Source organism: Suncus etruscus, chromosome 20, assembly GCF_024139225.1.
Source record: "Suncus etruscus isolate mSunEtr1 chromosome 20, mSunEtr1.pri.cur, whole genome shotgun sequence".
Taxonomy (NCBI): domain Eukaryota; kingdom Metazoa; phylum Chordata; class Mammalia; order Eulipotyphla; family Soricidae; genus Suncus; species Suncus etruscus.
In genome coordinates this window covers 9,875,163-9,899,095 of record NC_064867.1, presented here as the reverse complement: position 1 = coordinate 9,899,095, position 23,933 = coordinate 9,875,163, and the positions used below count along the sequence as shown (strand labels likewise).

The window sequence follows — 23,933 nt, the reverse complement described above, 5'->3', positions numbered from 1 at the left end:
TTCCCAACCTGATATGGCAACTCTTAATCTGTACTCAAAGACTGACAAGATTTATGGGGTTGTTGGCATTAGATATTATCTGCACCTGTGCTTTGTTCATATACCATATGCATTTGGTATTTGTTCTCTCCCCTTTGATCAGTTTCACTAAATATGACTCCCTCTACCTCCATCCGAGTTCTAAAGGCAAGCTTTGATCTTTACTTTTAGCTGTATATAGTATGTACCACAACTTTTTTTTATTCACTCCTTTGTTATTGTATATTTTGTTTTCAGATCTTGGGTATTGTAGATAGTGTTTCAATTATTATAAATGTCCACTTTTAAAATTAATATTTTGTGTTCTTTTTTACTTTTAAACTTTTTTCTTTATTTAAACATCTTGAATACAAATATGATTGTGATTAGGTTTCAGACATGTAAAGAACACCCCCTTCACCAGTGCAACATTCCTACCACCAATGTCCCAAATCTCCCTCCATCCCATCCCACCCCCACCCATACTTCAGACAGGCTTTCCAGTTCCCTCATTCATTCACATGATTATGGTAGTTCTCAGTGTAGTTATTTCTATAACTGCAATCACCACTCTTTGTGGTGAGCTTCATGAAGTGAGCTGAAAGTTCCAGCCCTCCTCTCATTGTCTCTGAGGATTGTTGCAAAAATGACTTTTATTTTTCTTAAAACCCATAGATGAGTGAGATTATTCTGGGTCTTTCTCTCTCCCTCTGACTTATTTCACTCAGCATGATAGATTCCATGTACATCCATGTATAGGAAAATTTCATGACTTCCTCTCTCCTGACGGCTGCATAATATTCCATTGTGTATATGTACCACAGTTTCTTTAGTCATTTATCTGTTGAAGGGCATCTTGGTTGTTTCCAAGAATAGTGCTGAAATAAATATAGCTGAGAGGAAGGAGTTTTTGTATTGTATTCTTGTGTTCCTAGGGTATATCCCTAGGTATGGAATAGCTGGGTTGAATGGGGGCTCAATTTCCAGTTTTTGGAGGAATCTTCATATCACTTTTCATAATATTTTTGTCTTCTTAGGATAGATGCCAAGTATTGGGATCATTGGCTTATACAGTTTATTTTTTAAATTTTTCGAGATGTTGCCATGTCATTGTCTATGAGGCTAAACAAACTACACAGCAGTCCCACCAATAGTGAAGTAGGGTCCTTTTTCACTGCATTCTTTCCAACACTGGCTGCTTTGTTTGTTTGTTTGTTTTGATATATGCCATTCTCAAAGGTGTGAGGTAATAGCTCATTATTGTTTCCTTTTTATTTTCCTAATAATCAGTAATGAAGAACACTTTTTTAGATGCCTCTTGTCGATCTAGATGTATTATTTGATGAAGTGTTTGTTTATAACTTTTTGTTTTTGATGGGGTTGATTATTTTTGTTGTCTAAAGTTTTCTTAGTTATTTATCCATTGTTACCCTAGAGTTGTGACTATTAATCCAACTAAAACCCTCAGATTCTAAAAAGCTAAATTTCAAATCAGAAGGATTGATTTCTATATGTAACAAACATAAAGGTTCTTGGGCTGAGAGATGAATTTAAGGAATTTGCCTTGTATGTAACTGATCCCTCTTCAGTTCCAGCATTGAATCTAGTCAATAATGCAATACTAAGAGTAATCCCTAAGCATAGAGTCAATAATATGCCTTGAACACTGACAGGTATGGCTGAAAAAAAACTTTCAAAATAAATAAATAAAATAAAAACAATAAGCTTATGAGCAATCAATATATGTTTATCTAAAACATATATAAATATAAAGATAGCAGGAACAATAATAACAATAACAAAGTGGGGCAGGCGAGGTGGCGCTAGAGGTAAGGTGTCTGCCTTACAAGCGCTAGCCAAGGAGGGACCACGGTTCTATCCCCTGGCATCCCATATGGTCCCCCCAAGCCAGGGGCAATTTCTGAGCGCTTAGCCAGGAGTAACCCCTGAGCATCAAACGGTGTGCCCCCCCCCAAAAAAAAACAAACCCAATAACAAAGCATCAAATATACTAAGCATTTTTGTACCTATGTCTTTCAGGGAAACCTAAAGAGTCATATGAGTAGTCTAACCATAGAGGAGCTAAATCTAACTGTCATAGAAAAAAATAGATATTTGTTGTAATGTTAGTCTCAAATTGAAAACAGGATTCAGAGAGCTTTTGGTCTATATTTTTAGCTAAAGCATAGCGCTCTTGGTCTGGGAACATTGAGAATTTCAAAATAGTTCAGTACCTAAAAATACTCTTCCTGAAGTGGGACTTGAGGCCTAAGAGGGATGAATGGGTTTTTACTACTATATTTAAAGATGCCACCAGAAAGTCTATCGTGAATTTATGTGTGTTTGTATTTTTAGAAATCCAGGAAACAGGTGTTATGTACCAAGCAACAAAGACAGTTGAATTGCAGGAGCAGTGATAGAAAACCTAAAATTCACAAGACAAGACGGGAAGAAAGACAGGAACCTTTGGCTTTAGACAGAAGCAGACTTCCATAGGGAGAAAATGAAGAGACTTGGGCCGGCCTTTTCTGTGGAGATTGGTATCTCCCAACTTCTTAAAGGCCAACGAATATGACAGTACTCCAGATGTTTCATCTTCCTTAGTCTAGCATACAGACAAATTGCCTTTTAGTTTGGCTCCACCAGCAAAAAGTTACTAGTCTTGTCTCCTCTTGAATCTCTAAACTCATTCCTTTATTTGTCACATTGTCAGTAGTGTAAGTGGATCTCACTGAGGAAAAAGTTGGGGAATATCTTTTCATCCCCTCTCAACCTATAAAATATTTGCTGCAAAGAGCAGTTGGTCTTTAATGCTTTTGGGATGAATGAGAATGAATATTCATCTTGACGCTCTTTAATCTGCAAATGCATTCTTTGTCTTTTTACACTTAGTATAGAGGAATAAATGGAACAGATCTTGCTTGTTCTTTTTTGTGACCAAATATTCTTTCAGTCAATATTTTTGGACACTTTTTATTGTAACAGGCACTTGGTAGAGGTGACTCAATATGTAAATAGCACATTATAAATCCTAACGAATTTGCACTTTGGCAGTTTTCAACATGGAAGTGATTGAGGAAGTTTATGTGAGTGAGAAAAGAAGTTCTTTAGGAGTTCCTATAGAATACCAACAAAGCTGTTATTTAGTGGTTTATTTGCAAGAACAAAATCAGAGGAACAGAGGGACTTGGCTTCCACTTGAGAATGCCTGTGTATCCTAAAAATCCTGAGTTGCTGCTGATGATGATTGTGCAGAGAAGAGGGATAAAGTAATGGAAATATCCTGAAGAAGGCACATAACTTGAATTCACCTGCAAAATTTCCTTACCTTTCTTCACTGTTTGGGATTGTGTCTCAGAGATAACCTAGTCAATGCTGGGTTATCTTTGATTCTTTCAAGGCAATGGAGAGAAGTTAAAAGAACAGAATTTGTAAAGAAGACCCTTGACAAATCTCTGAGGTGTAGGTTAGAAAAGTATGTCAAAGTCCAACTTTGCCTCCACGTTCTCCTTTGAGGTGGCCAATTTTATTTGCATTTTAGAACTTTGCTTTATGGTGACATTTCTCTGCTCATCTGATTATGACCTGATTTGACTCCCACATCTTCTTTTCTTCTCTATTTTTGGTTACCTTACCCTGGTCTTTCTTAGCAAATTACCTAACATTTCTTTCAGGGTACTTTCCATTGTTCCCCCAACACCCACTGTTGTGCAATGAGCCAATCCATTTTGTGTTTCTTCAGAGGCTGCTAAGGCTTTTGTAGAAAGAGAAAGAAGCTCATGATAGTCATTGACAAAGGCAAGAGGCTCCTCCAATGTTCCACACTAGAGTGGCATTGTGTACAAATAATCTCTGGAAGGAAAACCAATCTGATGTGAGAACGTTTTTTTGCTTTTATCAGTAAACATTCTTAGAAATTCAGGCTTATTCGAAATTGCATAAAATCAAGAAATTGTTGACAGCCAGCCTAACTGCTTAGATAATCATTTAATGTATCTTTCTCTTTCTTTTTAGTTAACAGTGACATGATGGCCACTGACAGCACCAATGGAATGCAGTTTTCACAGTTGTGTAAATTTTGTGATGTGAGAGCATCTACCTGTGACAACCAGAAACCTTGTATGAGCAACTGCAGCATTACATCCATCTGTGAGAAGAAACATGAAGTCTGTGTGGCTGTCTGGTAAGGTTCCCTTTTAAAAATTCTTTCCTTTCCTCCAGTTTGAGACAATCTTTGCTTCTAATACAGAGTATCAATGTGTCTTCTTTCCTAAAAAGTAGATTCTTGGGCCAGAGCAATAGCACAGTAGTAGTTTATGTATTTGGAACACACAAGTATTTACAGTGATAGGCTACATATTGGGGCACAGAAAAATTAATTGTGTGAGGTCAGAGTGATAGCACAGGGGTAGGACATTTGCTTTGCACAATTGTATGCAGCTATCCAGGGTTCGATCCCTGCCATCCCATATGGTCCCCAGTTCCCTCCAGAAATGATTCCTGAATGCAGAGCCAGGAATCTGCACTGAGCACTGCTGAGTGTGGTCCCAAAACAACCAAACAAAAAAATTCAGTGTGGATGAAAATATATGGTTTAGTGGCTGGAGTGATATAGTACAGTGGGTAGAGTGTTTGCCTTGCACGTGGCCAACCTGGGTTCTAATTCCAGCATCCCATAAGGTGCCCCCTTCCTGCCAAAAGTACCAACCCCTGATCACAACCTGTAGCCCAAAACAAAAATAAAACAAATAAATTGCATTAAATCAAATAAAATATAAGATTTGACTTCTAATATTTATAATATTCCTGGAAATCTTTCCTTATCAATCAGATCTTTACCACTTGCTGTTTCTTTAACTGCACCCCCATGCCCTTACTTGGTACAACAGTATGAGAGCAAGAATCTTGTGTTTCTGGGGCAAAGTCAAACCTGTTTTGTGAAAGGAGAGACGATAAAAACCTGGCTTTTAGAAGGGAAAGCACTTGTCAAAATAGGAGAAGCGACTGAAGGAACCAGAAATAGTTTTTATTTCCTATGCAGACTTGTGGTCATAGCACTATCAACCTCACCAGTCTACAAACTACTCTTTCCCATGGATTGAATCATCTATTTCTTGGATATTCCTTTTTTCTCTCTCACATATAGATCCACTCTATCTTACAAATACACCACACATATGTACTTTACCTTCTCTCTTTCGCATATACAAATCACCACACACAGTTTCTCTCAGACTCTTACACAATGGAGGCTCACGAGTCATTTTATTCATTCATGTTAGATTTGAAGTATAAGTAAGAGAGAAATCTAATTTTAGGGAAATAAAATTTTACTAACAAAATATTTTATTCTTTTAAAAATTAAATTTGACATTTTGAGTTATCAGCTATTTTTTAGGTAGTTTATGTGTCTCCTGGCCACTTAACAAAACAGGTTATAAACAACCAAGCATTTTTCTCCCTTTCAGGGGACAGAGTCTTTTGAGATTTTCTCACACAGAGTTAGCCTTGATAATAGATAGACTTACAAATTTCTGTACACACTGAGCGATGAACTAGCTTTTTTTCTTTCTTCTCGTTCTTTCTTTCTTTCTTTCTTTCTTTCTTTCTTTCTTTCTTTCTTTCTTTCTTTCTTTCTTTTCTTTCTTTCTTTCTTTCTTCTTTCTTTCTTTTTCTTTCTTTCTTTCTTTTTCTTTCTTCTTTTCGTTCTTTCTTTCTTTTCTTTCTTTCTTTCTTTCTTTCTTTCTTTCTTTCTTTCTTTCTTTCTTTTCTTTCTTTCTTCCTTCCTTTCTTTCTTTCTTTCTTTCTTTCTTTTTCTTTCTTTCTTTCTTTCTTTCTTTCTTTCTTTCTTTCTTTCTTTCTTTCTTTCTTTCTTTCTTTCTTTCTTTCTTTCTTTCTTTCTTTCTTTCTTTCTTTCTTTCTTTCTTTCTTTCTTCTTTCTTTCTTTCTCTCCCTTCCTTCTTCCTTTTTTCTTTTTTCCTTCTTTCTTCTTTTTTTCCTTTTTTTTCTTTTCTTTTTCTTTCTTTTGTTTTTGGGGCCACACTGGGGGGCACTGATGGGTTACTCCTGGATCTGCACTCAGAAATCACTTCTGACAGGCTTGGAGGACTATATTAGATATCCAGGATCAAACCCGAGTCCATACCAGGTCAGCCACTTGCAAAGCAAATTCCTTATCTCTGTGCTATAGCTCTGGCCCCTGAACTAGCTTCTTGAGAACTAAAGGAACATTAATTGCAGAGGTCTGCTGTTGTAATTTACTGTACTTGCCATCTTCTTTCCTGCCCATATCTGAACAATATTTTTGAAAAAGGATTTTGAAACAGATTGTATCAGTCCAGAGATATTTAAAGGACTTTCCAGCAAAAAATAGAATAAAATTGTTCTCTATAACTCTGATGGACATAAAATTTAGAGGACTATAGACACATCCTATGTGCTCAGTGTAAGTGTGAATATTTTCACAGTGGAGTGTTTCCAAGGAGTGGATTTTCTATCCTTATCTGAATGTGTCCAATAAAGTCCAGGAGAGGCTGAAACTATCTAAAGGTTTACCCATCTTCCCCGCATTGCATCTGAAAACAATGCAGGGAAGATGGGCACACCAGACTAAGTAATCTGAGGACTTCCTTCCTTTGTTATGTTCTCCATTGGCATCTATTCTGGAATGTGTACTGAGATGCATACGCTTACTTCTGCTTACTGGAAACAGCCTTTTAAAATTATATTTTCCTGGACTCTAAGTATAAGTCTGAGTTATTGATTGTGAATCAAATGTCTCTGGAAAAGACATTGTTTGCTAATCACAGGAAATATGAACATGTGGTGCAGAAGCCACTGCTTCCTCTGCATTCCAGGTCTCAAGAATAAATGCAGTGGGCTGTTCATTAAGCCTGACTTGGTAGAAGTTGACTCACTCAGAACTGACTCTCTCAATTGTGGAATACTGGCTGTTAAGAATTCACCCCTTGAATCCTTCCAGGAAATCCCAGCTATTGATCAGAGAAATTTTATTTATTTATTTATCACCTCTTTTTCAGGGCAGTCAAACTTTCTTGCCTGGTTTATGTGGTGGATGCAAATAACTAGTTATTTTGTCATATATCTTCTCAGCTACACAACTTCCAAAGGATCAACTAAATTCTTTGTTGTATCCATGTATATGTACATGAGGTAGGGATCTAGAAATACTAAAACATTCTCCTCTGCAGATACCAATGGATGACTACAATTAAATTAATGGGAATAGCGAGTTATCTGCAGATGTTAAACTTTCTGAAGCTCTGTGCTTATAGTTAGGTGTCAGGATTGCAATTTTCCAACCACAATTTCACCACAATTTCTGCCTTCTTGATAGGTATGTTTTTAAATTAGTTGATGAAGTTTTATTTAATGCTTATAGTATTGTAGATTGTAATGTGTAATATATACAATACATAAAATTGTACCACATCATCACATGTATATATCTTTGCCATACCACTATACCACCAAGGCCCTTAACTTCTGCCCTTGTTACCTCTTGTGTATTTTTTTCTTACTCTCCATTTCACTTTTGTTCCCTATTCTTTACATTTTTATTTTAAAGGGTCAAGGGTAACCTGGGAATTACCCTTTTGAAACCATGAATTCCTTCCCCCTGTCATTTTCTATATACAATAGAGCAATGAAGTCATCCGGTATTTGTCTTTCTTTTTATGAGTCACTTCACTTAACATAATAATCTCCAGTTCATTCAAGTTGCAGTGAATCACTTGGTCTCCTCTTTCTTCATAGTATCCCATTGAGTATCTATAACATACTTTGATTTTTAATCATCTTTTCTTGGGCACGTAGGTTCATTCCTATTCATTCTGGATATTGAGATGAGTGCTGGAATGAGTGTTAGTGTGCATGTTTGTTGTTTTTTTTTTTTTGAGTTAATATTTTTGTGCTCTGGAAGGAGGTAAAAATTAGTGAACTTGCTGGGTCATATGGTGGCTCTATTTTACTTTTCTGAGAAACCTCATATTGTGTTCTATAAAGTTTAATCAAGGAACTTTCTCACCAGTAGTGGATGAGAATTCCTTTATCATCACATGCCTAACATAATTTTTTGATGTATAGCATTCATAGATAATATCTAACTGTCTTCTTGATTTGGAATTCTTCGATAAGATTTGATAAGCTTTTTTTCAGGTGCTTAGTGGCCATCCATTTATTTTCTTCACAATTATTTCTTTCTTATTCCTATTTGTTTATAGGGTTTATGGAGTTCTTTTTGTTGAACTTATATGATGTTTTATATATCATGAATAATAATTCTTCATCTGATGAGTTGAAGTTAAATATATTCACATTTAAGTGAAAGTCCTTTAATTCCAACGTTTTACATTTATCCACAATAAACACGTTGTTTATTGTTTTGAGGCCATGATTCTATCTCTCCTGCTCCAGCCATGCAGAAAATTTTAATTGGATAAAGTCCCATTTGTATATTTTGTCTCTGTTCCCTTTCCAAATGAAGTCACAACATTATAAAGAACTTTAATGGGGCCAGTGAAATAATACTTCAAGTATTATCTTGACTAGCATGCATAAATAATGGTTTCAATCCCTGGCATCCAGTATGGTCCCTGGAACTCACCAAAAGTTATCCCTGAGTGCAGAGGCAGGACTAAGCTTTTAAGCACCACCAGATGTGGCCCTAAAACAAACAATATTGAGGTCCAAATCTTGAAGCCTATGTTTTCTTCTGCCTATATTTTCTAATATGTAGTTCTTAAATTTATTTTATGGACTCTGGTTTGATATCAAGACTTTAATCCATTTTTAATTGACTTCTGTATAAGGTGTATAATATTCATCAAATGTAGCTTATTTCACAAATAAATATCCAGTTTTCCAGTACCCTTTGTTGAATAGATAATTCCACTTTATGTACATAGCTCCTTTGTTAAAAATTACTTGTGCATAGATAAGGGAGTTTGTCTTTAGGTATTTTGTTCTCACCCATTGGTCAGAGTCAAAATCTAACCTATTCCAATACCAGGCTGTTTTGATCATGTTAGCTTTATAGTATATTTTCAAGTTAGGTAATATGATACCTTGCAGTTTCTTATTTCTCAAAATGTCTTTAGATTTTTAGATATGATATGATTTCTTACAAACTTTATTAATGGCTTTTAAGTGCTTGGGGTATGCAATAAGAATTTGGATTGGGATTGCATTGAATCTACATAGGAATTTGGGTAGAATGGTATTTCTGATTATATTAATTCTTTAATCCAAGAAAATGGAGGTATTTTTCTACTTCCCAGGGCCTCTTATCTCTTTCTTAAATATTTTATTTTATTTTTGTAATATTTTATATTTTTACTAATATAGATGTTTCACAAATTTTTGGTAAGTTGTTTCCTCCTTTTCAGTTCAAATCCCTTTTATTTATCTCTTTTGCCTGACTTGATAGGATTTATTTTGGTAGGATTTCTATTTTATACTTAAGAATGATGGAGATGATGGACATCTTTCCTTGTGCCTGACCTCATAGACACTACGTTTTCACTATTGAGAATGATACTGACTGTGGACTTGTTTTAGGTATCTATTGCTATTTAGATATCTGTAAAGGTTCCTTCCACTCCTATTCTGTATAAGGTTTTTCTCATGACTGGATATTGGATCTTATTGAAAGCTTTCTATGCTTCAATTGATATGTTCATTTTTAACTTCATTTTATAGATGTGATATATTTTGTTAATTCATTTTTATGTGTCGAGCCATCCTTGTCTCCCTAGGCCTAGAATGAATCACACTTGGTTTCTTTGTTTAACATTTTTGATATGCTATTGGACTCATAACTCTATTAATGATTTTGTATCAATGTTTAGGGAGATAGGTATGAAATTCTCATTTCTAGTAGTACCTCTATCTACTTTGGATATTATATTAATGTTTAATATCTGTTAGGAAGAATTCCTATTTTTTCAGTATTTTGGAAGAACTTGAGGAATAAAAGTATTAAATTTTCTTCGAAAGTTTGATAAAATGAACCCAAGGCTAGATAGATTTTAAATGAAGTCTTCCCTGCATCTCAAAAAAAGACTTTCTATGAAAACTTTGCTAAGCCAAAATGAATTAAAGATGCACTTAACCTTTAATTTACATTGGAAAATAGTTGTGTTTTCCTAGACCCCAAAATAACCTATCAAATCATACTAAATAACAAAGAAAACCTAAGTATCTTTATCTCCTAGTAAAAGCAGTAAGGATATGATACATCTACAATCTGCAGAAAGGAATCTGAGGAAAGAGCTCTATGTTGTCATTTCACTATTTGGGGTACTTGTTGCTTGCTAGAACAGCGCTGTATTACCAACCCTAGTCCCTAGTTTCCCTTTTTTACTTTAGTTATCAAGATAAAATCCTATTTGAATTTCTTTAAATGAATGAAAATAAATACTCAGAAAGAACTTTTGTAAAAAGCATAGTGAATGATAGGATATAATGTTCTGAAAAGCATACCTATATGTCTCATTGTTTTTGCATGTGCTCATACTATGTTTCACTCGATTCCCTGTAAATCCCTTCACTTCCTATTTAATATTCACTTTTCCAGTCATAGTACCTTTGAGTCTTTCCCTAAGGATCTCAGAAGCCACTATTGGAGACCATTCTGGGCTGTGTGGGTGACATCAATACCAACTCCACTCCTTCTGGTCTATCCTTATTCCCATGCCTGCAATTTGTTGCACTTATTCATTGACATATATTTTGTCCTTCAGTGCCCTTGGCTGAGGTACTTACTAAGGAAACAATCAGTTGTTTTTACCCCCTCGGTACGTTAGGACCCTATTATTTTCAAGGTGCAAACCTTACTTAATCTAAAAACTGCTTCGAGGGGCCGGGCGGTGGCGCTAGAGGTAAAGTGCCTGCCTCGCCTGCGCTAGCCTTGGACGGACCGCGTTTCGATCCCCCGGTGTCCCATATGGTCCCCCAAGCCAGGAGTAACCCGTGAGCGTTACCGGGTGTGGCCCAAAAACCAAAAAAAAAAAAATATAATAAAATAAAATAAAATAAAAACTGCTTCGTACTTGCATCTTGCCTCCTATTTCTCTAGTTCTGAATATGAGAATTTTAGGTGTTAAAGTAGAGGATAAATATATAATTGCATCTTGGGTCATACATGGATTCACGTTCATAATCTCAGAATTGCACTCAGAATCTTTGTCAGGAAAAATTGCAGAATGGACTAGACCAAGCATGATTTTTAATAGCTCATTAAGTCTGGAGCTATAGAAAATGCCAATCAAGACAAGTGTTATGCATCTGATGGGTTAGAAATGGAGAAAATAGGTCAGGCTAGCTACAGTATTGAACATTTATACAGTTCCTCATACAGAGTGCAGAGGGAAACTGGCAGAGAATCATGCAATTTTCCCATGATATGAGAGTTTATCTTGACTTATGTAATTATAATATTTTGCAATCAATGTGCATTAATCATGTCACTTTAAAATGTAATATGCCTATAGAACCAAATGAGCATGTCCTAGTACCTATGTAAAATGCCACATAAGAGAGTGTGAGCTTTTCACTGGGTTGATTTCCAAGTATTAAATACAAATGCATAGAAAGTATATTACTAATTAGTTTAGGACAGCATGGCATATTTCACTGAGCTGGAAATGAAAAAGACGCCACAATTCTTTGCTTGATTCTTTAATTTTTTTTTCCTTTTCTTTGTTCCTTTCCGTTATTTGAGAAATGACAGTTCTTAATTTAGGGAGTTCCTTCTTTTTCTCAGTGCAGCCAGCTGCTGACATGGAATATATCCTCACACGGTGCCCTGGAACCAAGCACTGACTCTAAAAAGGAACTTTCCCAGGCCTGTTCTTTAAGAACCATTTCTCTAGACATGACTTTGATTCTGTCAGATAAACTAGAGCTGAAACATACGCTCTGTAATATAGTCATGGCAGGTTTATTCTGAAACCATAGAAACTTTCTGTTTTCCCATGTCCTCCCTTTTCATAACTTAATTAAGATTTAAAGCATACACTTTTCCTGCAGGATAACTTCCAGGGAAAGACCTCATGCCTGTAATTAGTCAGTGGGTCTAGAGAATAAACAAAGGATAAAGAAATGAAAAGAGAATGCATAGGCCCACCTGCTCATGTCAGAAAAGAAAAGGAAATAGAGTTCACATAGCTTTTTTTCTGCAGAAATTTCATTTATTTGTTCCTTTTCTCTCCCCTACCTACCTTTGTACCCTAGGAGAAAAAATGACGAGAATATAACTCTTGAGACGGCTTGCCATGACCCCAAAATTCCCTACCACGGATTTATTCTCGATGATGCGGATTCTCCAAAGTGTATTATGAAGGAGAAAAAGAAGTCTGGTGAGACTTTCTTTATGTGCTCCTGTAGCTCTGAAGAGTGCAATGACTACATTATCTTCTCAGAAGGTGAGTTTTCATCCCATGAGGGTATAGGGTCTGGCGTTATGTATAGCTTATGTCCTTGGTATGAGTTTTAAGAGTTTGTTCCTCTGTGGCTAAAGGTGGTGGGAGCTTTCACTATCGCAAGAATAAATAACCATCACGTGATATAAAGTTCTCATTCTCATTAGATTTACCCATGTGTGACAGGTAGTTTTTTTTTCACTTAGAGCCATTTTCTCCTAGTATGGTCCCAGTATAATTTTTTTTTAGCAATGCAGATTCCTAGGTTCTCTCCAGTGGCCTGTGTCAGAAACTCTGGGTGCAGGACCAACATTCTGTGTTTTCATAAGTTTTCCAGATGATTCAGATTCAAAAGCAATTAGACAGTCACTGGTCTAGAAATAGACCATTGATACAGGAGGGAGACATACTTTGAATTCACCTGAGTTTTTGTATATACAGTTTGCACTCTATCATCTATATGGATGCCTATAGCCTAATTGTTGAAAAGGTACTTATTATTGGCTTTAATTTTTAAGAAGAATTGAATTCCCTGATCAAAGGAATGAGCAAAGGTTTGCCCAGGGAGAATGGATTCTCACTGTCATCTTTGAAGTTTAATGCTAATGCTAAAGCTCTGAATAAAGTATTTGTTCTGCTTAAAGAGAATGCACATAGTATTCTTGATTTAATAAAAATAATAATTTTGGAGGGGATGTTTGAGATCATACTGGGTGGTGTTTGGGAACTAGTTCTAGCTCTACTTGGGGACCATGCAATATCCAGGATTGAACCAAGATCAACCATATGCAGAAAATACCTTAAATCCAGTATTGTTCTCCCAACCTCCTATGATTTTGTTTACAAAAATTCCTGAATAAGTAATTCCTTCTTAAAGGTTCAAATAATATATGTTAATATATTATTATATAATTAAGTAACTGTTTAATAACCAGCACATTTTCGGGGACGGAGTGATAGCATGTAGGTAAAGCGTTTGCCTTGCATGCAGAAGGATGGTGATTCCAATCCCGGAATCTTGTATGGTCCCCTGAGCCTGCCAGGATTGATTTCTTTTTTGTTTGTTTGTTTGTTTGTTTGTTTGTTTTTGGGCCACACCCAGTTATGCTCAGGGGTTACTCCTGGCTATGCGCTAAGAAGTCGCTCCTGGCTTGGGGGACCATATGGGACGCCAGGGGATCGAACTGCGGTCCATCCTAGGCTAGCACTGGCAAGGCAGACACCTTACCTCTAGCGCCACCATGCCGGCCCCCAGGATTGATTTCTAAGCAGAGAGCCAGGAGTAACTCCTGAGCGCTCCTGGGTGTGACCCAAAAACAAAAAAACAAAACAACAACAAAAAACCCCAACACATTTATTTATTGATTTATCAATATTTTATTATTTATAAATTAATACATTATAAATAATTTAATCAATGCATAAATTTAATTAGTACATTATAAATAATTCAATTTATAAATGGTTATATATTATATATAAACATATACTATTCTATATTTACTATCAGTTCAATGGCTAATTGAGAGTGTGGATACCTGTTTGACTCCATCTTTTATTTATATTAACCCTTCTCCCTCTCTTTAATCCTTACCACCTCCTTCTAACCTTATCCTTCTCTTCTTCCATTCATGTATCCATTTATTCACTCTACCTTCCCTTCATTTTTTTTCTTCCCTTCATTTTTAACTTCCTTTCTGTTTAATATATTTCACAAAAATTTATACTACTTAGTGCAAGTAGTTGGACATTCCATAAGTATATACCAATATTTTTCATCAAACCCATTTTATTCCTTCTAAACAAGACAGCACATGTAAAAATAGTGACTTTCAATTACTGTCTGCAGTGTTATAATATGGATTATGTTTCTAACATTTCTCTACTTGTTGAATTATTAAAGTGCCTCCATTTTTCTATTAATGGTACATAAAATACTTTATCAAACTGTTTTTTTATACATATTCACATACTTCTGCAAGCCTCCTAGATATAAAGTTTCTAAATTTCTAATACTAAATTGGGGGACAGAGTGGTGGTGCAAGCGACAAGGCATCTGCCTTGCGCGCGCTAGCCTAGGACAGACGGTGGTTCAATCCCCTGGCATCCTATGTGGTCCCCCAAACCAGGAGTGATTTCTGAGCACATAGCCAGGAGTAACCCCTAAGCATCACTGGGTGTGGCCAAAAAACCAAAAAAACAAACAAAAAATATTAAATCACTTTGAAATTCTTAAAACTTCCCCCCCCCCCCAAATCTGAGCATGGATATACTTACTCAAACTCTGCACATTGTCTTTTAATTTTGCCAAAATAAAAATAAAAATATTATCTTGACTTTAGGAGTATAAATTCATAGCAGCAGAGTTCATTTCAACCCAGAATAGGTTTGACTTAATTTACAAAAACCCTTTGGAACAGCAGTACTGGGTTTCCATACTTATCTTGTAACTGTATCAGTCCCACTATGGGAAATCATGTGTCTCCGGATACAGACTTACCTCTTCTCATGTCCTTCATCTCTTGCCAACTTTCATTTTTCTATGACAATTTCTCAAGGTATAAAAGCAGACCTGTACATCTGGTTAATACAACACTTTCTATTGGACTCACAGATACAATACTGTTGATCAACACTGGAAACTCACTGCTGTCTACATTCTTTCTCCCACAAATTTTTCTGATTTAACCTATGTCATTTGAGTTAAGAGCAAAGGTATAACTAAATTACACTAAAACATAGTCAACGTGTCAAATTTCCCCAAGTAATTTGCCTATTAGGGGAAAGCTCTGGCTAAGCCAAAGAAATTCATTTCCAATAATAGTATTTCCAAACATGTTTACTACCATCTGTGAAATTTTTATCACCATTTACTAGCTTACAAGAAGAGATTTATGTCATGACAAGAGAACAAATGTTAAGTATATGGTAAGTTGAAGATAGATATATATAGATAAATCTCTAAATCTTTGTAAGCTTTTCTAACACTAATAGCTTCAATTTACACATATTTCCATTCAGTTGATAATCATAGTCCATATTCATATATGTCTTTTTATTAACTATCAGACTATTTGTTTTCCTTATGATGCAATATAAATTAGCACAATGTCATGCAATCCAGTACAGGTTATTTAGGAGTCTATATAAAGGCAAAGTTTCTTGGACTTTGTGGGGTAGACATGCTTTTGGTTTTCTTAAATGCTCTGCAGGTGATGGTTGTTTTTTCTGCAGGGGGCTCTTTGTCCCATCTAAGGTTGTATATCATAGCAGAAACATCATGACATTAATTTCTCCTCAAATTGTCGTGATCCCTTTATTCCAAGGAATGAAAAGTTAAAGAAAGTCTATTTATTTCACTCAAAGTTAAACCAGATGGCCAACAAGAAGGGCAGACATTATTTTTTATTAGTAGAACGTTCTACTCTAATTGCCAGATTTCTGAACTATATGTAAATACAATGGTTGATAATTTCTTATATTTCCCATTTTTCTTAGGTATATGTATATAAAAAGAGTTGAGTCTTCAGACTTTCCTTTTAAATATAGATCTTCATTTTCAATGTTTATATTAGCAATGACATTCTAAGAGAAATGTATAGTTCTCAAGTTTTTCCATAGGATGATCTCAGTTAATCTCATAGCTACTCAATGTATTAGGCATTGTAAATATCTTCATCTCTGAATGAGAAGACTTAGCTCAGGGAAACTGAATACTTGCCCAAAGTCATGTGACAAATGAGAAACATAGATAGGATTTTTGAAGGCCTGTAAATGAGCTAACATATTAATGAGTACTTTCCTTTCCTTTCTCCTCCGTTCTCTACTCCTTTCTTTTTATTTCCCCCCATTAATTTTCTTTCTTCCTTTCATTTACCTTCCTCCCTTTTCTTTTTTTCTTTCACCTTTTTCATTCTTTTCTCTTTCCTTCTATTCTTCTTACCGTCTCTTTATAATTCTTTTATGATTTCCTTTTCCTATCCTCTTTATGACTCTATCAAGGTAGACCACATATTCACCTGTTTTTAAAGATCAAATACTGGGGCCGGGTAGGTGGCGCTGGAGGTAAGGTGTCTGCCTTGCAAGCGCTAGCCAAGGAAGGACCGCGGTTCGATCCCCCGGCGTCCCATATGGTCCCCCCAAGCCAGGGGCGATTTCTGAGCATAGCCAGGAGTAACCCCTGAGCGTCAAACGGGTGTGGCCCAAAAACCAAAAAAAATAAAAATAAAGATCAAATACTAAAAAATGAATTCACTGAAGAGACTCTTTCATGCCGTCTCCTAAATACTCTGGCCAATGTTAAGAGCTGATCATTCTTTAAAGAGAATTTTCTGCATGGACATCTTGAATTTGGGGAAGCATATTATTGAAATTATTTAGAAGTCATATTCATTTGCATATGGCATAATTCACTCTTGTAAAATATGGATGACAATGCATATAGCCAAGTAACTACTGCCACCAGATATAATCTTTTGACCCCAGTGAATTCATTTGTGACATCTTTACTTTTTATTGGGATTTTTATTCTCATTTTTTTATTTACTTTCTTTATTTGGGATTTTTATATTCATTAATGCCCCCCTTAGGAGACAAGATAGTGCTATATTCCTTTATTTCTAGAGTGACCTAAAATGTCTAGTCTACCTTATTTTGCTCATGTGTCCTCTCTCACATTCATGTGGTTTAAGTGCCATGCAATGAGTGGTAGTGAAGCAAATGACTTCAGGGACCTCAGGCTGTCATAGAAGCAAGCACCAGGCTGCCCATTGACCCATGAGTCTATCTGCATCAAATTAGTCTTTTCTTAGTCAGACAAGATCTGAACCAAGCCTAGGATGTGGGAGTTAGATAACTGAGTTTCCCTGTTGACTGGAAAATGGCATATGCATTTTGCCACTATATATGGGGTTATCTTATGATGAACTTCTAAGTATCAAGTATACTTATAATACTTATTTTATGAATAATTTCCAAGTACACTTAGAGAATTTGCAAACACTGAGCCAGAAAATTATTTTTACCTGTTTTAGGTTATATGGACAAGAGCAGTGGATGAGATTGGCAGGCAGAGTTGGGATACCTATATGTAAAATTTGTCGATCACTTTTTAGTTTTGTTCTTATAGCCCAACTAGTTGACCTCTCTGTGAATGAAAATACAAAGACTTTTGTGATGTTGTGAGAATTGAGTTTATTACTGCATGTAGTAATTCATTGCCATACATAAGCCACATATAAGATATTTACAATAGCTTCTGCAGGATTAGCTGTTATTACTGAGGATTTTTAAATAGGTGCAATACTGATATTTACATTAAGATTAGAAGTCAAGAATATTCAGCCATTCGATCTGCCCCAATGTTGAGGTTTTGTACTTAAGTAGTGACCATGTTAGGTCAGCCATATATATGGACAGCCAAATTATCACATAAGAGATTCAAGCCGTTTTATTTTGCTTTAATCCATTTATTCAGTTTTTCATTTTCTCTACATGCCTTCACAGAGGCCAGGGGAGCAGGCCGAGTCTAAGATTTGTAATCCAAGCTAACCACATCCCTGACATTGCCGGATAATATTACCAATTAGGCATGTTGTTCCTGATTTGCTTCAGTGTCACAGTAGGAGGCAGCTAAATGAAACTAGAATGACTCACAAGGGCCTTTCAGATCACTGATTATGTGGATTGTAGCTCTGTAACTTGCCAAAGGGATCCATTCATCACTCTTGATTTTTTTTGTTTGTTTTTTTCTTTTAGCTGAAATCTTGCTTAGGGCTACATATCTGGCTTATATGGACCAACTGGCTTTGATAATGGTGTTTGCCAATTATCTGAGGTTGTTGTGGGGACTGAAGGGTGGAGGGGGCGGGGAATCCTTGTGTGTACCCATCCCTGCTTTCACACAGTTGTTCCTTTTTTTTACTCAATCTTCCCTTAGTAAGGAAAACATACCAAACATAATTGCTCTTTCACAGGGTGAAAACCCTTTCTATTCAAAGGGTTTAAGACACAGTATCAACAGCCATGCTGAGGATTTTATTGGAAGTGTAGAAACTTGGGCTCTTTCTGTAGCCAGTGCATTTGCATCTGTCTTATGACAATGTCTTAGATGATTTGTTTGCATACGTAAGTGCAAAAATTACTGGAGTGAATGCACCCAGCTTGAAATGGTGGTTCTTAAGAACCAGAGAAGAGTATAATAAATTTGTTAGTAGTTTGATAATCTAATCAGTCTCAGAGACATACATTTGATCTTAAATGCAGGCACTTCAAAATAAATGTACATATGCATAAGTTAGTTCATTTAAGAAGCAAGTCTCCAGGGTACTGTGGGTGTTTTTCAACAGTCATTCTAAAATGCATGTCTTAGAATGAATTTGGATGTAGGCACCTTTTCAGTTAAACATCTTCTGTTCTAGTGAAAATCTCATTACTTGTGTGTCCATGGTTTGATCCCCTGATAGGTTCCAAAGCAAGAAGATATTTATGAATCTTTCACAATGCCATTTATAAGATGTTTTAAATTGGCTCAATAAGGCTCAATAGTTTGGGAGCCTGTATGAGCTCCAGATGAGAAATAAAATGACATTAAATGGCATCCTTTAAGAATAAGTCCATCTGTTTGAGTTTATTCCTCAGTTTGTTCTGATCATCTAACATTGGGTACCAGTAAAGAAAGAAAAGATTAAATAAAAAGTTGTGGTCAGTTTATAGTCCCTAGAAGGCTTGGATGCCAGGCCATGATACACTTCCACTTATCATAAAGAGGACCTGCTTATTTTAGACTTTGGAGGTATCAGAGTTATGCAGAAGAAGAAATTCGCTTGGAACTCAACTCTCAGAGTTTCCAGAGTTTGTGTTCAAGGCATGAAGCCTACCGTTATGCCAGCTGTTTATGCCTGCAATATATCATTTGGCCCCCATCTTCCTTAATTGAAGTCCTGACCAGCTGGTGCTGTGCCCCTAGGGACAGGCTGTAGCAATTTCAAGAAAATGGCAGTGATGTTCAAGTGTCCTGGAGTGAGATCCACTTCTGGAAGAACCATCTGTGCTGACCATTTTCAAGTGTGTTGCCTTGTCTCTGAGAGTCATTACTTTGTTTTCAAACTCACATTTCAACTGTTACCTTTCAACTGCATTGAGGTATAATTGACAAATGCAGTTATAAGATAATTAAATTTGCATCATGATGATGACATTATGAAATGATTCTACCTATCTAGTTAATTAGTGCATTCATCATGACATATACTTATCTTAGTATGTGGAAAGGATAGTTAAGTTCTACAAGCAAAGCAAACGTCAATTATGGCATTACCAACTGTAGCCACTATGCTGTATATTAGATATTTTGAATATATTCATCTTAGGGCTTAAAATATGTACCCTTTGGGGCTAGAGAGATAGCATGGAGGTAAGGTGTTTGCCTTTCATGCAGAAGATCATCAGTTCGAATCCTGGCATCCCATATGGTCCCCCGTTTGCCTGCCAGGAGCAATTTCTGAGCATGGAGCCAGGAATAACCCCTGGGCACTGCCGGGTGTGACCCAAAAATCACACACAAAAAAATATGTACCCTTTGATTACCTCTTTCTATGCCTTTCCTCTTACCCATAGGCCTTGGGACATGCTTTTCTACTCTCCATTTCTCTGAATTTAGTTTTATTTTTAATTCTATTGTTGATATAGGTAATCTTTGACTTTAACTGCCTGGTTTGTTTCACCTAAAATACCTTCCAAGTTTATATTTTTGTATATATTCATATTTTCAGTCCTGAAGATTTAGTATACAGATTCCTACTATTTATAAAACATAAAAGATCTAGACTCCTCAGGATTATATACTCTTCAGGATTTCTCTTTTTTCAGTAATGATTTTTAGTCCAATGTGCATTCCTACCAAATCTTTTTCCATTCATCTTTTGGCTGAATTGTTTACATATTTTGGTCATTATGATTAATATTGCAGTGTGGTGAGGATATGGATATGTCTTCAAAATCTTTGTGTTTTTTTTTAATTTTCCTGTGGATATGGATGCAGAAGAGAATTTCTGAATCATAAGGTAATTCTGCTTTTAGCTTTTTTGAGGAAATGCTATACAGTGTGACATGGTGACTATACCAGAGGATATTTTGCTTTTTTTTTTTTTTAAGTAATACTCTCAACTGTTCCATGCTCAGGTTAGGGTGGGAGGGAATATTCTCTATCAATTTGGCATACCTTACCTAAAAGACTCCCTATTTACTAAGCTTGGACTTGCCATTAGCAGATTAGCTGGACTTGCCAATAGCAAATCATTTTCAAGCTTCATCCTCTGACTTGCACTGTGCAAGTAGAGGTGAGCAGTGATGTTTATAAGTGATGCTTAAAGGTGGCATGCAAGTTGTTCATCTGGTGAGAACATCTTGGTGTCCCAAGTGATATTGCAGGATTAAATTCCAACTGTACCAAGTTTCTGTCACCATTGTGGTGAAATATTGTTAACTTGGAGTTGAATTATTGTGGGAAGAAATGGGTTTATTCATATTGGGAACTTAAAGTAATTCCTGTTGCAGAGCTGGTTAACAAATTTTGACTATTTGATCCACTTCTTTGAAGAATGTCACGGGTATCTTTAGAGGGATCGCATTAAATCTGTACAATGCTTTGGGGAGTATTACCATTTTAATGATGTTAATCCTGCCAATCCATGAGCACAGTATGTGTTTCCATTTCCGTGTATCCTCTCTTATTTCTTGGAGCAGAACTTTATAGTTTTCTTTGTACAGGTCCTTCACGTCTTTGGTCAAGTTGACTCCAATGTATTTGAGTTTGTGTGGCACTAATGTGAATGGAATTGCCTTCTTGACATCCATCTCTTCCCTATCATTATTGGTGTATAAAAAGGCCATTGATTTCTGTGTGTTAATTTTGTAGCCTGCCACCTTGCTATATGAGTCTATTGTTACTAGAAGCTTTTTGGTGGAGTCTTTAGGGTTTTCTAAGTAGAGTATCATGTCATCTGCAAACAGAAGTGGTTCAAACACTTATGAAGTTCATCTGGAACAATAAACACCCTTGAATAGCTAAAGCACTCCTAGGGAAAAGGAAAATGGGAGGCATTATTTTCCCAACTTTAAACTGTACTACAAAGCAACAGTTATCAAAACAGCATGGTATTGGAATAAAGACAGACCCTCAGATCAGTGGAATAGGCTTGAGTTCTCAGACAATGTTCCCCAGACATACTATGACCTAATTTTTGACAAGGGAGCAAGAAATCCTAAGTGGAGCAGCGAAAACCTCTTCAACAAGTGGTGCTGGCAGAACTGATTAGCCACTTGCAAAAAAGTGAACATAGACCCCCAGTTAAAATCATGTACGAAGGTAAAATCCAAATGGATTAAAGACTTTGATATCAGACAGGATACCATAAGGTATATAGAACAACACTTCAGTAAAACACTCCATGACATTGAGACTAAAGGCATCTTTAAGGAGGAAACTGCACTTTCCAAACAAGTGGAAGCAGAGATCAACAGATGGAATACATTAAACTGAGAAGCTTCTGCACCTCAAAAGAAATAGGATATAAGAGTCACCCACTGATTGGGAGAAACTATTCACCCAACACCCATCAGATAAGGGGCTAATATCCAAAATAAACAGGGCACTGACAGAACTTTACAAGAAAAAAACATCTAATCCCATCAAAAAATGGGAAGAAGAAATGAACAGACTCTTTGATAAAAAAGAAATACATATGGCCAAAAGGCACATGAAAAAATGCTCCTCGTCACTAACCAACAGGGAGATGCAAATCAAAACAACGATGAGATACCATATCACACCACAGAGATTTGCGCACATCACAAAGAGTGAGAACAATCAGTGCTGGTGGGATGTGGAGAGAAAGGAACTCTTATCCACTGCTGGTGGGAATGCTGTCTAGTCCAACCTCTATGGAAAGCGATGTGGAGATTCTTCCAAAAACTAGAAATTGAGCTCCCATACGATCCAGCTATACCACTCCTAGGAATATACACTAGGAAGACAAGAATACAATACAAAGACCCCTTCCTCACACCTATGTTTATTGCAGCACTATTCACAATCGCAGGCTCTGGAAACAACCAAGTTGCCCTTGGTACATATACACAATGGAATATTATGAAGCCGTCAGGAGAGAGGAAGTCATGAAATTTTCCTATACATGGATGCACATGGAGTCTATTATGCTGAGTGAAATAAGTCAGAGGGAGAGAGAGAGAGTTGCAGAATAGTCTCACTCATCTATGTGTTTTAAGGAAAATAAAAGTTATCTTTGCAACAATCCTCAGAGACAATGAGGGGAGGGCTGGAACTTCCAGCTCACTTCATGAAGCTCACCACAAAGAGTGGTGAGTGCAGTTATAGAAATAACTACACAGAGAACTACCATAATCATGTGAATGAATGAGGGAGCTGGAAAGCCTGTCTAGAGTACAGGGCAGGGGGGTGGGATGGAGGGAGATTTGGGACATTGGTGGTGGGAATCTTGCACTGGTGAAGGGGGGTGTTCTTTACATGACTGAAACCTAGTCACAATCATATTTGTAATCAAGATGTTTAAATAAATAAAAAATATACTAAAAAAATTTCGACTGTTAATCCTTACTATTGTTCCCTTATCTCTGATTTAACCAGAGGAGTGAGGAGCTTTGTGCTAATATCATATTGCTTTCTCCTCCTTCCTGAACATTCTTTCAGCAACATGGTGTTTGTGTATCATGAATTATGAGCAGTAGTTCTATAAATCAGAGTGCTAGACTCAGTAAAGAATGTTCTGGAAGAAATTCTTTGCTACATTGCTACAATAAGAATTGTTATTTTCCTGAGGAAGCCATGAGACATTTCTTCCAGCTTTCTGCCATGGAAAAATCATCCTCCCTATGCAGACCAATTTGCTTCTGATCTAAAAGGACACTTTGAAGCCTGCAGAGCAGGGGTGAGCAAACTTTTAAAATGGAGGACCCATTAATAAATATTTTTGGCTTTGTAGACCATAGAGTGTGGCAGCTACTCCACTCTGCTATGGAAACGTCCAGAAACAGTATGTAAACAATCAGATGTGGCAGTTTTCCAAGAAAAGTTCATTTGCAAAAACATGCTTTGGAGCCCAGCACTGATGGAGATGAACTGGGTCATAATTTTTTGATTGTTTTGTTTTGTCTTTGGTATTTCAAATGTCAGTACCACCTCCCAGAAAACTTCAGTCAGACCTAGGTTAAGATTCCAGTAAGAAAGCAAGGTGGGACTTTTGTGTTTTGGCATCACCCCTTTCCCCTGCTATGCTGCATTTATTTGACATTTGTTTGATTTCAGATTCCATTTTTCTTTGATTTTTCTTTCATTGCTATATCAATTTGTTGGTTGCCAGAGATTTTTTTTTTCACTTAGTGGGATGAACCTCTTATTAAATATATCCATCCTCTCTGCTTAGCTGGGAAACC

The 23,933-nt window shown here is 36.4% G+C and overlaps 1 protein-coding gene across 1 annotated transcript in view; it reads left to right on the top strand.

The window, feature by feature from the left end:
• TGFBR2 (transforming growth factor beta receptor 2) overlaps positions 1-23,933 on the top strand; it is a 102,882-nt gene that overhangs the window by 40,835 nt on the left and 38,114 nt on the right. The window contains exons 2-4 of the mRNA XM_049766084.1: positions 4,033-4,201; positions 12,274-12,468; positions 21,720-21,728. Of these exons, the coding sequence (XP_049622041.1) occupies positions 4,033-4,201; positions 12,274-12,468; positions 21,720-21,728 (373 nt within the window). The remainder of the gene's footprint in view (positions 1-4,032; positions 4,202-12,273; positions 12,469-21,719; positions 21,729-23,933) is intronic.